This window comes from Lissotriton vulgaris, chromosome 7 (assembly GCF_964263255.1).
Source record: "Lissotriton vulgaris chromosome 7, aLisVul1.2, whole genome shotgun sequence".
Lineage (NCBI taxonomy): Eukaryota > Metazoa > Chordata > Amphibia > Caudata > Salamandridae > Lissotriton > Lissotriton vulgaris.
The window spans coordinates 383,193,993-383,210,640 of record NC_141695.1 but is presented as its reverse complement, the minus strand read 5'-3'; the positions used below and the strand labels follow the sequence as shown (position 1 = coordinate 383,210,640).

General features: G+C 44.3%; 1 protein-coding gene across 1 annotated transcript in view; it reads left to right on the top strand.

The window, feature by feature from the left end:
* Positions 1 to 2,063: 2,063 nt before the first annotated feature.
* LOC147701697 (galactoside alpha-(1,2)-fucosyltransferase 2-like) overlaps positions 2,064 to 16,648 on the top strand; it is a 28,509-nt gene continuing 13,924 nt past the window's right edge. The window contains exon 1 of the mRNA XM_086930330.1: positions 2,064 to 2,277. Coding sequence (XP_086786456.1) covers positions 2,270 to 2,277 — 8 coding nt within the window. The 5' untranslated portion in view covers positions 2,064 to 2,269. The remainder of the gene's footprint in view (positions 2,278 to 16,648) is intronic.

Here is a 16,648-nt window from a genome sequence, read left to right as displayed (position 1 = left end):
AGCCTCTGACCCCAACCAATATGGCGCCTGAGAATCTCCCAGAGCGTCACTACCTACCCAAGATGGCGGACGGGAACTAGCTTGTGTTCGGTCTGCCTCTTGTGAAAGGGCTGAATGCAGTTACTCAAAGGGAAGTTAGCCAGTGGCTAAAATAGGCAGACCTATTGCCCCATGCTGTATGCTGCAGTAGGCGAAAACAAAATGTGCATGACACAAGAACAGACCAATGGATAAAGAAAGGTCTCTGAAAGCTCCATTATGTAAGTATATTATAGATATAAGTTTAGCAAAATCAAAAAGTATTGGCTAACGCCAGACCAGAGGGGTGTTTTCTTGGCTGCATTTTTTCCCCCAACTATTTTGTTGCAATGTATACACATAATTACATGAAGCTCCTGTTGGTGTTGCTTGGGTTGAGTTGGCAACATAAACATGCATTGGCAATGCCAATAGGTCTGACTATAAAGACATTTCAAGACGTCATGTGAAGCACTGCAAGTAGCATGGAAATGGATAGGTATTTGCATGGAAGCAAAGCACTGTATAATAGTGGTGTAGGTAGTGGTGTAGGTTAAAAGGTTAGGTGATAGTTGCACTGTCAAGCCAGACCTAAAAATCCATGTATGCTAATGACTGCTCTCCTCCCATCCATGCTGCTGCCAGAGAAAAACACAATGCATCGTCTAGTTATGTAACACTTAAATAGCATTGCAATGCCATGCATGTGCCCCTAAAATCTTTTTTTTTATGGAAGCACACAATTTCTGCTCAATCAAAACATGTTCTCCTGATCCCCAAAATGTGGGTGGGGGCAAAGCACCTCTCCGGTGACAGTTGCACTCTTGCGCTTCAGCAGTGACTTGGGGAGGAAGGTGGGGTGGCGAGACGGCGCATAGGTATGACTGAGGCGAGCTTTGATTTCTTGAGAAATGTAAGTAGGAATTGGACGTAGGAGAAAGTGAAGTTGTAGGATAAAATCAGTTAGGGCACTCGACCGTTTACCCAGAGAGAAAAAAAGGGAAAAAAGATGCTAGTAGAGAAGTGTCTACAAATGTATTTATTACCAACTTTCGGTCTAAAGGCGGAATTTCCGAACTTTGTCAGTTCAGGCAGAGACTGGATCGTTATCAGACAGGTCAGTGCACAGGGCTGGTAATGGGAACAAACAAATGTGCTCTCAGAAACCACAAGCTGGTGGCAGGGGAGGCAGAAATTGTTTGATGTCATCTGGGGTGGTCGATAGTTTGCTAGTACATATGTGTTATTTTACCAACTCTGCCCCCCGAAAATTGCCAGATGAGGAAAGTGCTGTAGTGAAGCTGGTGTTGTTCTTTTCGGATGACAGGCTGTTGTTTCAGACAGTGTGCATGTTACGGCGGGGAGATCTCTGCGTATGCAGCAAGAGGGCACAGTGCTGCTAGAAGAGCTCGGTTGAGGTGGTTAATGGTGGAGAGATTTGCGGATAATAGCTGAGGTTTTAATCATCATAAAATAGCTTATAGGGTTAACGTGCCCATTGCAGAGCACTGCCTTTGTATAAGACAGCTCAGTGGGTATTGTATACATCGCAGAAAGACTTCTGTAATCTGCAGGGCGCAATTTACAATTCAACAGTTCCGAGAAAGTAAAAACGAGTTCATATTTCAGCATAGAGTGCCGTGCGTGCATTCAGCTGGGCTCCGTTTCAGCTCCAGCGCCTGCTCCCAGCCTAGATACAAGATGTTACTGATTGTCCTTGAAGTGAGTCTCTCCCAGCTTGCCTGTACTGGGGGGAAGAACCAGCATTCACCTGGTCAGGGCCGGGTTCAAGCATGAGATGAGCAGATTTCCGAAACCCACAGGTCACCAACTACCTAGATCCAGCAGGGGCTAGTTGTCAGCTAGTTCGTTACAATTTCTACCGAGGTAGGGGGGGGGGGTCTTTCTGGACGTCGAAAGACAGGTATTCCCAGTTATTAGAAGAGTGCCTCTTGCTGTGGACTTTAGAGCGTCAGAGACAGCGTGGAGACTTGAATGAAGCCCCCGCGCCCGGACCCGCAGCCATTTTATGTGTCTGATCGACGAGGGGTCTCGAAGTTGTTGATCTGGATGGCGTTTGCCGGCTGTGTTTCTCAGACGCTCATAGTTTTGCAGTAAACTCACCGGTACACTTTGCTCAAAGAGCGTGTCTGTGTTTTTCCAGAGCTTGGATCGTGGCGGACTGTTGGACAGCAGTGAGGAAGCCTCAAGACGCTGGGAGAGTCGTGAAAAGGCGGACAGGGCCTGTGACATGAGAAGGTAACTGTGTGCATGGAACACCCTTGCAGACAATGCTTAATTTGAATAGGTGGGGTCAGCTGGCACTCATTTTTGGGGCCGGAACTTAATTTTGAGCATCATAAATTTACTGGGAAGAAGAGAAGAAAAAACACACAAAGGGGAAAGAAGGAAGAAGAAAAAGACGGAAAAAAGTCACAAAGGGACAAAGGAGGAACCCGCAAGCGTGGAATAAAGGGGTGGGAGTGTCTGGTAATGAATTAAAGCGGTATGAGGTAGAATCAAGACTACGCAGCATTGGTATCCAGCACGCTGACATTTAATAGTGCCTGCCCGGCTTCTGAGCAGAGCTTTGCGCACCAGCACTTATTAAGCACTGCTTGCACACAATGGGCTGAAGAACCCCCTCCTATCACCCCAGCCACCCCAATTGTACACCTATTGTACTTCCTTCGCCCTTTGGTCACCCTTCATTGTCAAACAACAGCCACTTTAAACTAGCCACACTGGCTCTTTCCACATTTTGTTGTATCATTGTCATAGTTCACACCTGATACTCCTGGATTCTGTGTCAGCCCGTGTGCCCATAATACCCTGCTGTTTAGGAGAGTTTAATGCCAATATCATGTCACACCGGCCTCCCCATCAGTAGGGTGGTACGTGTTGCACTATTTTTTGAGCCAGATTCAATTCACTGTCTGGGGGGGGGGGGATTTTCCCCAAAAAATCCTAATCACAGTTGGCTCATATTGGCTTGTCTGTTAGCAATCTCTGCATAGAGGACCGAGTTGACATTTTGGGCCAGATGTATCAAAGGGTTTTACCCATTCTGTGTCTATGGGAAAATGTGTTGATACATATGGCCCTTTATGATTAAAAACATCTATTCATTCTACGGAAAGCAAGGAAGTAAAACTATATACTCATTTCGTATTAAGACAGGCGCACTCATTAGCATTGATTTCTTGATTAAAATCTGATCATTTTTCAAAATTTCTTTCTGTTTTTTTCCATGGATGGTATTTAGTAAGTAATTTTATTGTATTTATATTTTTAATTGTTAATAAAGTATACTTTTGCCATTGATTTGACATTCTTGATAAACATTTGACATGTCAGGGTTATTTCTATTGATAACACTCTCCTTCAGCCAGTGAAGTCGGCAGGTATTTTGCTCCTGCTTACTGTAGATTTCTCAAGGGAGTTAGTTCTACATAACTTGTTCAAACTTCCAAATAATAGCTGTTTGGAGTATTTATATGTAGTTGAAGTGGAAGAAAAGGAGATAACAAATATAGAGTGAAATTTCGAAGTACAGAGAAAATATACAACGCAGCCATTTTGAAACCTTTTGAAGATGTTTTACTCACGGCGTGAGTATTGTTAAAAGGCGAAGTGTATAAGAAAGATTAGTCGTGCAGCATTTTATCACTCCAAAGGCATGACAGAAGAATTTTTAATATTTGTAGCGAGTTCCTCCTTTTTGTCACTCAAGCTGATTCTGTGGTTTAGACTTTTCAGTCTGTCTTTGAGTATAGATACCAAAAAAGTGATGCAGAGACAGAATAAAAACATCGACTTGTACAAATATCAAGGTAAAAATATTGTGGGTTAGAAATATCGTCAAAAAAATATCGTGGTCAAGAATAACGATTTTAGGTAAGTAATATTGATGTTTAAAATATCAAAGTGTGTACTGTCTTTTGCAAAAATATAGTTGTTAAAAATATCGATTTTCTATTATTGTTGCAAATTTTAGTAGATATTTTATATTTATGTGGTGTATTTGTTTTGTATAAGAATTGTTTGCATTTTTATTATGTGTTAAAACTTTAGTAGTTATTACATTTTATTATTAGAATTTTGTGTTTTTAGTACCGGAGCAGGTTGTCGAACTATAGGGGAATAGGGTGGGAAGTAATTTAATTATATTAAATGTATTGATTATTTTTAGTAGTTATTAATTTATTTTATTTGAATTTTTAATTTTTAGTACCGTAGTGAATTGTGGGTTTATAGGGGAATAGGATGGGAAATAATTTAATTATATTAAATGTATTAAATATTTTTTATTTATTAATATTTGTTTAATTGAGATGTTACAGTGTTGTAGAAAGCATTTTCATTGTTTTATGAATTAATTAATAATTTGTTGTTAATAATTTTTAACTAATGAATTGGCAATTAATTATGGTAATTGTGTAAATAATTGTAGGTGTGTGTTGTGGTATGTATAACAGTAAATAGTGGGGAGGGTGCAAAGTAATATATTTTTAATTGATGATTCAATAATTAGTTGTTATTTAATTTTACTTAATTAATTAGTAATTAATTATGGTAATTGTGTAAATAATTTTAGGTGTGTGTTGTGGAATGTATAGGTGTAAATAGTAGAAAGGGTGGGAAATAATATATTTGTAATTGATTCAATAATTAGTTATTAGTTAATTTTAATTAATTATTTAGTAATTAATTATGGTAATTGCTTAAATAATGTTAGGTGTGTGTTGCGGTATGTATAGGTGTAAATAGTAGGCAGGGTGGGAAGTAATATATTTTTAATTGATGATTCAATAATTAGTTGTTAATTAATTTTATTAAATTAAATAGTAATTAATAATGGTAATTGTGTAATTACTTTTCGGTGTGTGTTGTGGTATTTATATGTGGGAAGGTTTGAAAGTAATTTATTTTTAATTGATGAATTAATAATTAATACATTTTAATTAATTAATTAAAAATATATATGGTCATTGTGTAATTAGTTTTGGGTGTGTGTTGTCTATATTATAGTGTTAAATCATGTTTATTCAATGCTTTTAACATTATTTTATTAATAATTTTTTAATTGATTATTAATTATGGAAATACATTTAAACACAACTTCTTAAGTGTTTTTTAATTGGTGTGGTATAGGGTAGAAAATACATTAAAACATGTATGTTTTACATCATTTTGTTTGTTTGTTAATATTTGGTCCTTTTAAATAATTATTGTTTTTAAATGTGTTTATTAATTTATTTGATATATTTTTTAGCTTTTTGTTACATGTAATTAATAATATATGTCTTCTTTTTATATGTTTAATATTTTTAAATGTATATTTGTTTAATATTGTTTCTTTATTTTTATGATTTTTAAAATTGTTTCTGTTGTTTAAATTTTATTAGTAATTTTTGTTTCTCTGCAATCCAGCACAGTCGCTACTGTTGCACTCACTGGAGTGGGAATAGTAATTTATACCCCTCTGCTATCCATCACTTTTCCTACTGTTGCACTAACTGGAGTGGGAATAGTAATTTGTATATCTTCGCTATCCAGCACTTTCCCTACTGTTGCCCTCACTGGAGTGGGAATAGTAATTTTTATGCCTCCACTATCCAACACTTTCCCTACTGTTGCACTCACTGGAGCAGGAATAATAATGATGACCCCTTCGCTATCCAGCACTTTCCCTACTGTTGCATTCATTGGAGTGGGAACAGTAATTTTTTCCTCTTTGCTAACCAACACTTTCCCTACTGTTTCTCTTACTGGAGTGGGAATAGTAATTTTTACCCGCCCGCTATCCAGCATTTTCCCTACTGTTGCAGTCACTGGAGTGGGAATAGTAATTTTTACGTCTCCGCTATCCAGCACTTTCCCTACTTTTTAACTCATTGGAGTGGGAATAGCAATTTTTACCACTCCGCTATCCATCACTTACCCTACTGTTACACTCACTGGAGTGCGAATAGTAATTTTTACCCCTTTGCTATCCAACGTTTACCCTACTCTTGCATTAATTGTATTGCGAAATGTAAGTTCCATTTTTTAAAAAATAATGTAATGTTTTAAATTATTATTATAGAATGATTTTTTTATTTTAAAATATTGATATATATATTTAATTTTTATATAATTTTAAAGTTGACAAATGAAATAAAGATAATGGTTAACTATATGTATATGTATAAATTATCATGTTTGTGTGTTTATATATTTTTTAAATTAAGTTTATTATATTTAGTGAAAATGTATATTACGTTTAATTTAGCTTGTTGAAAATAATATTATTATTTAATATATTTTATATTATCTTATATATAATTTTAATTCTAAATTTTTTACATCTATATTTTTTATTTTGATATTTTTGAATCAATATTTTTGTACTTACTTGTTTAAGTATAGGGCGTCGATATTTTTCTATTCTATATTTTGACTTATATATTCAGAACATCGATGTTTGTTACATCGATATTCTATCATGAACCCAAAAAATTCATGGCAATTATCTGTTCCCCTTGAAGTTTAATGTTCTCACTGCCAATATAAAATCAGCGATAATTCTGTAATGTAAACACGTCAACTATTGTACAAGAATGACAAATATATTGTAAAATATGCAAAGAAAACCTTGTTTTTATGTGTGCTTCCCATTTAGCAGTTAATTTGTAGTGGATTAGGCTAGACTTGAAATTGTAGATGCACAGCTGTCAGCAAGGGGAAATGTTCCTTACGGTCTGTGATGCCACTTAGGAGACCTTGGTGAAAATCATCCCCTTGTTGACAGCTGCCGTATTTTAATCCTGTAATCCTGTACATCGCACATAAACATGACGTAAGTCACTGAGGTGGGTGTGTGGACTCTAAAATCCCCTCTAGCTGTCCTGGATAAGGGTTGATGTATATTGGTGAGCACTGTAAGAAGCAGGAGTCGATGGGCTGTGTGACAAGCTGGCTGTGATTGGCATTTTGATATCCTGGCCCTAGTGGGTAGCGTGGGTGTTAGAAATGGTGGTCTCTAGTTTGCAGTGGCCTGCACCCTGTGCAAGCAGGGGCCCTTCCTTCTAGTTAAGGTAAGGGAGTTACACACTCGAGATATCCTCTTCCTACTCCCTTGGTAGCTTGGTATGAGCAGCCAGACTTATCTCAGAGGCAATAGGTAACACATATGTACATAAACACAATAACACAATGACAACACTACAAATGGACATCCCACCAGTTTAGAAAATTAACGAATCTTTATCTAAACCACTAAACCAAACAAGACCAAAATGACAAAAATCCAACATACACAAGCAGAGATTTCAATTTTTCAAAGGTTCAAGCTAGTTTAGTCCATAGAACTCTATGGATGCGTTAATTTTAGCACAAAGTAACTTTAATGTGGCAAAATCCGAGACGAAAAGCAGCCGCAGAAGAGCAAAGCATCAGAAAACACAAGCAATGCATTGATTCCTGAGTACCAAGGGAATGGAGGCGTCAGTTCTTCTGCATGGCAGGAGAAGTGTTGCATCGATGCCTTCCTGCGAGGAGAAGCAATGTGTCAAATTCCGTACACGCAGACTCGGCTCCTTACGGCGTCGCTGGAGACTTGGCGCACAGGTGGAATGAGTGGAAAATTCAGAAGCACTGGGTGGATTGACAGCGAAAAAGGCAATGTGCATCAATGTTCTCAGCTGCATGCAGGTGACGCATTGATTCCTTCAGCCACACAGCAGGGCCTGCATCAGTGTCAGCGTAGGGATCTGTTAAGTAGGAAACATGGTGCTCAGGACTCTGGCCGCTGCAATTCCTTAGCCACTCAACAGGAGCTGTGTCGATTCTTCTGCCACCCTACGGCGATACATTTGTTTTTCATCTTCACAGTGGGCTTGCGGCAGGAAAATAGGCACTGAACTGCGATGCATGGATTATCAGTCCTTGAAGCAGAAAAACCAGCTCCAATAGCCCAGAACCGGAATTGGCACTACTTGTCAGAGGAGTTCACGGGAGCTGCAGATTAAGTCTTTTATGGTCCTGAGACTTCCAACAGGAAGCAAGCACACAAAAGCCCTTGGAGAACCTTGACAAGCAGGATAAGAAAGTAAAGTCCGGTCCTTCCTTTGCCCAAGACAGAAGCAGTAAGCAGCAGGCCAGCAGAGCACAGCAACAAGCAGATTGGCAGTTTTCTTCCTACAGTTTTTCCAACTCTTCTTCTTGGCTGAATCTCCTCTTGATCCAGAATTATTCTCAAAATGTGGGCTTATAGGTCCAATACTTATACTTCTTTCTACCTTTGAAGTAGGCATACTTCAAAGGATAGTCTTTGTAGTGCACAGATCCTGCCTTGCCCTGACCTGGCTCCAGACACACTACAGGGGTGTGTGAAGACAGGCACAGCCCTATTCAGGTATCAGTGACAACTCCTTTCATTATTCTAGCTCAGGAAGGCCCATCAGTCTGGTAATGGGCAATCAGGATATTCAGGGCACACCTCAGCTCCCTTTGTGAGACTGTCTTGAGTGATCGCACAAACAGTCCAACTTTCAGTCTAAACCAGACATGTATATCACAGGAAGGCAGAGGCACAGAATGGTAATGGAAGATAATGCCCCCTTTCACCCTACTATTACATTGTGGTCTCCCTCCCCTTTTCCCCTTCCTAATTGTGATTTATAGCACTGTTTTCAATTGTCTTATTTTTCAATATTATCCAGTTGAGACACTGTTTTTTGCTATACACTTTCCAAAAGTGGCATTTTCAACGACACACTTTAAAAACCACCTTCACAGAAAGATGTATTTTTAAATCATGAGTTCAGGGAACCCAAACTCTGACCTTCCATCTCTTCCCAATTAAAAGTTACCCTTGTAAGGTGTTACAAAGCAGCTCCAATAATAACCCATTGGAGAGATAGTCCTTGCAATAGTGAACCATCAATCAATCAATCAATATATTTTTAGAGCACACTACTCACCCTTAGGGGTCTGAAGGCTCTGGGGGAGGGGTGGGGAGTGCCACTACTGGTCGAAGAGCCAGGTCTTGAGGTGTTTCCTGAATGTGAGGTGGTCCTGGGACAGTCGTAGATGGGCGTGGAGGGAGTTCCACGTCTTGGCCGACAGGTAGGAGAATGATCTTCCTCTGGCAGTGGTTCTGCGGATCCGTGGGACGGTGGCGATTCTGGCGGAGTGGAGCTTGCGTGTTGGAGTGTAGAAAGTGAGGCAGTTCTTGAACGTGATCCTTTTGTTGACGGGGAGCCAGTGCAGGTCTCTCAGGTCGGCTGATATGTGGCTGTGGCGGGGGATGTCGAGGATGAGTCGTGCAGATGCGCTCTGTATGCTTTGGAGTCTTTTCTGAAGTTTGACTGTCGTTCCTGCGAATAGGGCATGGGTCTCCAAACCGGTTCTGAAGGGCCGGATCCATGCCAGATTTTTAAAATTACTATATGTATCTCAATGGGGATATCCCAAAAATCTAGCATGGATCCGGCCCTCCAGGACCGGTTTGGAGACCCCTGGTATAGGGCAGTCCCGTAGTTTAGTTGGCTGGTGACAAGGGCCTGAGTGACCGTCTTTCTAGTTCCTGTACGGATCCACCGGAAGATCTTACGGAGCATGCGCAGGGTGTTGAAGCATGATGATGAGATGGTGTTGACTTGCATAGTGAGAGAGGAGTCCAGGATGAATCCCAGTTTGCGTGCATGGTCAGTGGGTGTTGGTGTGGTGCCCAGTTCTGTGGGCCACCAGGAGTCGTCCCAAGCGGATGGGGATGGTCCGAGGATGAGGACCTCCATTTTGTCTGAGTTCAGTTTCAGAAGACTGAGTTTCATCCATTCAGCGACGTTTTTCATTCCTTCCTGGAGGTTGAGATTGGCGGTGGCTGGGTCTTTGGTGAGGGAGAGCATTAGCTGGGTGTCGTCGGCGTATGAGATGATGTTGAGGTTGTGTTTGCGTGCGATGGTGGTGAGGGGGCTCATATAGATATTGAAGAGGGTTGGGCTGAGCGAGGAGCCTTGGGGTATGCCGCAGATGATCTCGGTGGTCGCGGAGCGGAAGGGAGGGAGGCGGACTCTCTGGGTTCTGTCGGAGAGGAACGAGGTGATCCAGTCCAGGGCTTTACCTTGGATCCCGGCATTGTGGAGGTGGGTTATTAGGGTACGATGGCAGACTGTATCAAAAACGGCTGAGAGGTCTAGGAGGATGAGGGCGGTTGTTTCCCCATTGTCAAGTAGGGTCCTGATGTCGGTGGCTGCGATGAGGGCGGTCTCAGTGCTGTGGATGGCTCGAAATCCGGACTGGGATGGGTCGAGGGATCCATTGGCCTCGAGGAATGCAGTCAGATGTTTATTGACGATTTTCTCAATAACTTTTGCAGGGAAGGGAAGAAGGAGATGGGGCGAACGTTTTTGAGGTCTTTAGGGTCCGCTGTGGGTTTCTTCAGTAGGGCGTTGATCTCTGCGTGCTTCCAGCTCTCTGGGAAGGTGGTGGACACGAGGGAGTTGTTTATGACGTTCTGTAGGTGGGGAGCGATGATGGTGTCAGCTTTGTTGAAGATGTGGTGAGGGCATGGGTCGGAAGGAGAGCCGGAGTGGATGGTGTTCATAGCGTGGGCGGTGTCTTCGGTGCTGATGGAAGTCCAAGCGCTGAGGGTGGTTGTCGGGGGTGTTGGCTCAGTGGCTGGGGGTGGAGTCTGGGCACCGAAGCTGTCGTGGATATCGGCGATCTTACGGTGAAAGAACGTGGGGAGGGAGTTGCAGAGGTCTTGCAACGTTGTTGCTGTTGGCGTTGTGACGTTGTTGCTGTTGGCGTTGGGATTGGAGAGCTCTTTTATGATGCTGAAGTGTTCCTTGCTGTTGTGTGTGTTGTTGTCCAGCTGTTCTTTGAACAATGTCTATTTGGTGGTGCGGATCAGCTGGTGGTGTTTGCGGGTGGCGTTCTTGAGGGATGTCATGTTTTCTGTCATCTGTTCGCGGTGCCATGTTTTCTCGAGGGTTCCGCAGGACTTCTTTGATTCTTTGAAGTCGTTGGTGAACCATGTTGTTTTCCTGTTGCCGGGCTTGCCTGGAGGGTTTTTCAGTGGTGCAAGGGCGTAGGCGCAGTTGACGATCCACTGTGTGAGGTTGCTGGCTGCGTCATTGGTGTCAGTGGTGTGATTGGTGGGTTCTGGCTCAGTGATGTGGTTAGCTGGTCAGCAGTGACTTTGCTCCAGCATCTACGGGAGATCTGTTGCGGGCGGTGGTCGGATGTGGTCTTCTTAAAGGTGAAGTGGATGCAGCTGTGGTCGGTCCAGTGTAGTCTGGTGGAGTGGCTGAAGGCAACGTGGCTCCTGGCAGAGAAGATGGGGTTGAGCGTGTGGCCAGCGTAGTGGGTACGGGTGTTCACCAGTTGCTTGAGTCCGAGGTTGGTGAGGTTGGCGAGCAGGGTGGTGGTGTTGTTGTCATTGTTGTTCTCCAGGTGGAAGTTCAGGTCCCCTAGGAGGATGTAGTCTGATGAGGCGAGGGCATGTGGGCTGATGAAGTCGGCAATGGCTTCACTGAATTATGTGCGTGGGCCCGGGGGTCTGTAGACGAGGGTTCCTCTGAGGGTGGTCTTGGGGTCGGTGTGGATCTGGAAGTGTAGGTGTTCGGCGGTGGTGAGGGCATCTTCAGAGTTGGTCGTGAAGTCGATGGTGTTCCGGTTTGGTTGACGCAGTCCTTTCGGGTGATCTTGTAGCCGCCCGGGATGGCTATGGCGATGTCGGGGCTGAGGAGGCATTCATCCAGGTTTCTGTGAGGAAGGCCACGTCTGGTGCTGTTGTGTCGATGATGTCCCAGAGTTCGACGGTGTGCTTATGGACAGAGCGGGTGTTGAACAGGATGCACTTAAGGTGTTTGTTGTTGTTGCCTGGTCCGGGTGGTGGGGTGTATGTTCAGACGCAGGTGAATTAGCAGATTTGGCAGGAGAAGGGTCCGTGGGTGCGCTTCAGAGTGGCTTGGTAGCAGGCGGCTGGTCGGTCGGTGTTGAGTGCGTGGAAGGTGGTGGTGTCGTATCTCAGTCGGGTTTCTTGGTTTCGGCGGGGGCCAGGGGTTCTGGCGCTGTGCGCGGTCCAGGCGCAAACGGGCACAGACGGGCTTGCCTTTGGTGCGCCCACTGCGCGGCCGCAGCGCCGCTTCCATATGAGGGGCTTTGGGAGAGAGGAGCAGCTTGGAGGCGGGAGCGGGGGGGCGAATGGGGCACCAGGGGGCGGGGCCGCAGGGAGGCAGCGGCGGGAAGCGCGAGGGAGGGGAGTGGGTGGGGGCAGGGGGGAGGGCACAGGGCACTAGAGGCGACAGTGGCAAAAGAAGCAACAATTAGAGGCAGAAAAACAGTAAACAGTGGCAAAAAAGGAAAAACAGTAAACAGTGGCAAAAAGGAGAAACAGTCCGAGGCAGAAGAAAAAAGGACGGCAACAATCACAGGCAACCAGGCGCGGACACAGCGGGCAGCAGGACAGCGGCACAGGGGGACCGTGTGGTGGCTGAGGGGGTGACCTACCTGGAGACAGGGTCAAAGGTCGCTCCCTTCACCACCGCGCAGTCTCCATATGAGGGGCTATGGAAGGGAGGAGCAGCTGGGAGGTGGGAGAGGGGCGGCTAATGGGGTACCAGGGGGGCGGGCCGCAGGGAGGCAGCGGTGGGAAGCACGAGGGAGGGGAGCTTGTGGGGGCAGGTGGGGAGGGCACAGGGCTCTAGAGGCGAAAGTGGCAAAAGAAGCAACAATTAGAGGCAGAAAAACAGTAAACAGTGGCAAAAAGGAAACAAGCATTGGAATAGTAAATAGGTCTCGCCTTTGGAGCCTTATAAGTGTTTAGCAATGCACCTTTAAAGTAATTTCTGCTAAAGCTCTGTTCTACAACTCGTCTTTCTAACAGCACACAGGAGGAAAGGCATATGGAAGCCTTTAGCAAAAACAACACAATTTTAAAAACATCCAATTGCATGGAATGTTATTCAGAAATGAAAGCTTTGGCTATGAAAATAAACATGTTATAATTATGAAATTGATGTTTGCCCTTGTGGGCAGTTGGACACTCTTTAACTATAAAAAGTGAAGGGATTACTATGTCTTGTTTACATTGTTAATTACCATGGAGAGGGTAGAGTTCATTGTCGACCGAAACAGCAGGCCTTAGGCATCAGATCAATGAAGGGGTGGGAGGAGGATGAGGAGCAACAAAATAGTAACACGTGAAATGGAAGAAGGAAGTTTGTTACGCAACATCTGAATATGGGAGGGTGATGGAGAGAGAAGGGCAAGCAAGAAGAACAGAAGGCGAGAAGGAGTATTTAAGTTAGCAAAAAAGGTTCAACTAAGAAAAAAATTCCATAAACGCATGTGTTGTCATTGCTTGCACGAAGTTGAGAGCATGCTTCACTAAGACAACAATGAATGTTCTGCCTTTCCCAAGATACAACAGGTTTCTTTTCCAAGGTCTGTTGTTGGCACAGCAAAGTCATTTGTGCTGTAGCACTGATTAACAACTCGCCTTTACAACGCAATGCAGAAGGAAGACAAAACTAGAGGTAAAATGCACAGCATACCACCACTCCTGTTGAGCCAGTGACGTTTTTATGCACTCCCAGGCCACGTGCACAGAGAGGCTGCATGCAGCGCTATGTTTTGTTATAAGCTGCAAGCAGGCACGCCGGTAGTATGTGTAACTGCAGGGCGTTGACGTAGGGAGGGGGAGGGCCGGGGGGGTTGTCATGTATGGATTACGGACTATAACAGGTAAGTAAATTTATAAATAAATAAAACGAATTTCGATGTGTGCACTGCATCGAATTTGGTGATGCAGTGCACACAACGAAATTCGTTTTATTTATTTATAAGTTTACTTACCTGTTATAGTCCGTAATCCATACATTACAACCTCCCACCCTGCCCCTCCCCCTCCCTACGTCACCGCCCTGCAGTTACACCTACTACCGGCCGTGCCTGGCTGCAAGCGGGTGTGACTCTGTACTGCAGTGAACATACTATCAGTCTGAGGCGCAGAGCGCTACTTCACCCATTGAGGAGCGGGCTCCATGCTTAATTAATATTAATAATGGCATGAATGGTCTGTGAGCCTCAGTGCACACAGCAGCAAGCGCTGTGACTTCCGTCTGCAAAGGACAGCTGCGCTCCACCTCTGCGGTAAAGTTTCTCCTTTTAATAAGGTAGGCGAGGAATAATTGGTTAAGTAAGGTTAGGGGAATTTATGCCATTCACTCTCCCCTTGCCTAAAAATGAATCCGCCGTCTGTACTGCAACCAGTGCTCACCGAACACTAGGCAAATTGCGCACTCTCCCCGTGCCTAAAAATGAATGCGTCCTTCTGTATGGCAACCAGTGCTCAATGGAAAGCTAAGCAAATTGCTCACTCTCCTCGAGCCTATAAATGAATGCGTCTGTCTGAAATGCACAGCTTATGTAAAGCGCTCCGATAAGTTTGTGCCATTTACACAGCAAGAAAAACAAGCATGAAGGGCACCTACTATCCTCAGGTGGCTCTCTTTGTCCACCATGCTGCAGAGTGGTGTGGGCGACAGTGGATCAGCTGCTGCAGGGGAGAAGGGGAGGTGGGCAGGTCTGAGGCCGGCAGCGGCTGTAGAGGTGATCCCGGGTGAGGCTCAGACCAGCAGATTACAAAGGCGTAGTCTCCTTAAACGGGCAGCTTGGGTGGGAGGAGCTCCAATAGGCAGGCTGATTTTGTCACTGGGAAAAGAGAAAGCATGGCTCTCGTGAAATGAGCTGCGTGCTGAGAAGTGTTATTTAAAAAAATGGTGGTAGTTGAGTCCCTAAAATAAAGCCCGGCCACCATACTTCAACACAAAAGTGTGGCTGAAGTATTCCCACATTGTGAGGTGCGCCGCGGGGAGCGCCTGCTCGGTCATGTTTATAAATATAACAAGTCTCGAGTTTTTTTTAACTTGAAAGCGTGTGTCGCGCTTTACATAAAAGACTGAAGCACTCTGCAATCAGAGAGGCGGAAGTGATCACTAATCTGGCGGTGCTCGAAGAAGCCCAAGAGCTCAGCCTGGACCTCGTCAAAGCAGGGAGTGATCGGGACTTGATCGATAAGACACAGAGGGTGAGCGTCTATAGTCTGCTAAACAAAAAAATTCAAGCATTGGCCGCACGGCCGGGTCGAAAAGAACAAAAAAAACAGGCGAAAAAAAACGCGAGTGGTGACGCCCCTGGTGTGTAGCTCTCAGAAATGCTATTTTGCCGGCGATCAGCTTGCTATAACTCGCATGCGCGCGCGCGTTCTACCAAGCTGATCGCCGGCAAAGTAGCATTTCTGAGAGCTACTAAATGCTCTCCCGAGAGCAGCGCATGCGTTGGATCAGGCCGAGACCTAAAAATGAAATTAGCAGTATTTCACTATCAGGACGTGTAAAACACAGTGCATGTCCTACCTTTCACATAGACTGCACCCTGCCAATGGGGCTATCTTGAGCCTACCTAAGGGGTGCCTTATACGTAATAAAAGGAATATTTGGGCCTGGCAAGTGGGACCTGTTGTGCCTCCTTCGCAGAACCGGTTCTGCGAAGGAGTCACAACAGGTCCCACGCTGCTGCTGGCCAGAAATCCTGGCCACACCTTGCCACTTCAATAACCTTGGAGCAAAAACAAGCCTTGAAAGCGTGATCTTGAGAAGGGAATCCCCCCTCTCACAGTTAGATACACTTTAGGGCGTGTAGACACATAGACTACACTACACAACCCCTATTTTAACCCACACATATCTTACAGTCCTGATGAAAGCCAGATTAGTAATAAGGCACTGGCTGAAACATGTTGACACTCTAAGGATGTAGGAGGTCGTAACCCGCCTCTAACGTCCCACAGCCTTATTTTTAACCGCTGACGGAGGCCCTTTTAATAAAGTATCCTCACCCCAGGGACCATCCGCCAAGCCGTTTTAACTTCACATACCTGAACACCCTACACCGCACACACAGTGACATACCTGCTCCGCTGTAATCAGGCGTCGAAGCACACCCGGGACACGCTAGGTGTCACTGGGTGGGCCCGATGATGAAGCATGCCACCAACTAGGTTGGTGGGTGAGGGCTTTCCAAAGACACCCAACAGGTGCCACTGCCAATTGGCAAAACTATACTGAGTCGCTATGAAAACAATAATAATAATGTCAGATTAACCCCTGCTCTCTAGCTAGTCTCCTTTTGATAAACAAGCAGTCTATTAGAGTTATTCTGATGATTACACAAGGGTGAAAACTGTTTTTTACGAAGGATGGCGACGATATCACATTTTTTCCCTACCTATATGTGTCACTCTGAACTGGGTGCTTCCTACTTGAAGGACTTAATTAAAATACACCTGTTGTTATGGGTCTCAATTTGGGAGAAGCCATAGACTAGTTTTATAGGGTTAATAATGAGTGATCCATAATCATACATTTTATTGGCACAGTCTCTATGCAACTCCGAACGTAGAAAGTGCGTGTAAATTAGAAAAAGACTGTGCCCATTAACATTAATTATCTATTATTGATGAGTTACTTCCGTCACAGAGTCGTCTATTCTTGCAATAATTTAATGTGTGTACGGTCATTCTAATGGACTCCTACCCTGCAGATTTCTCACCTATAAAAAACGGGATTACTGGCTG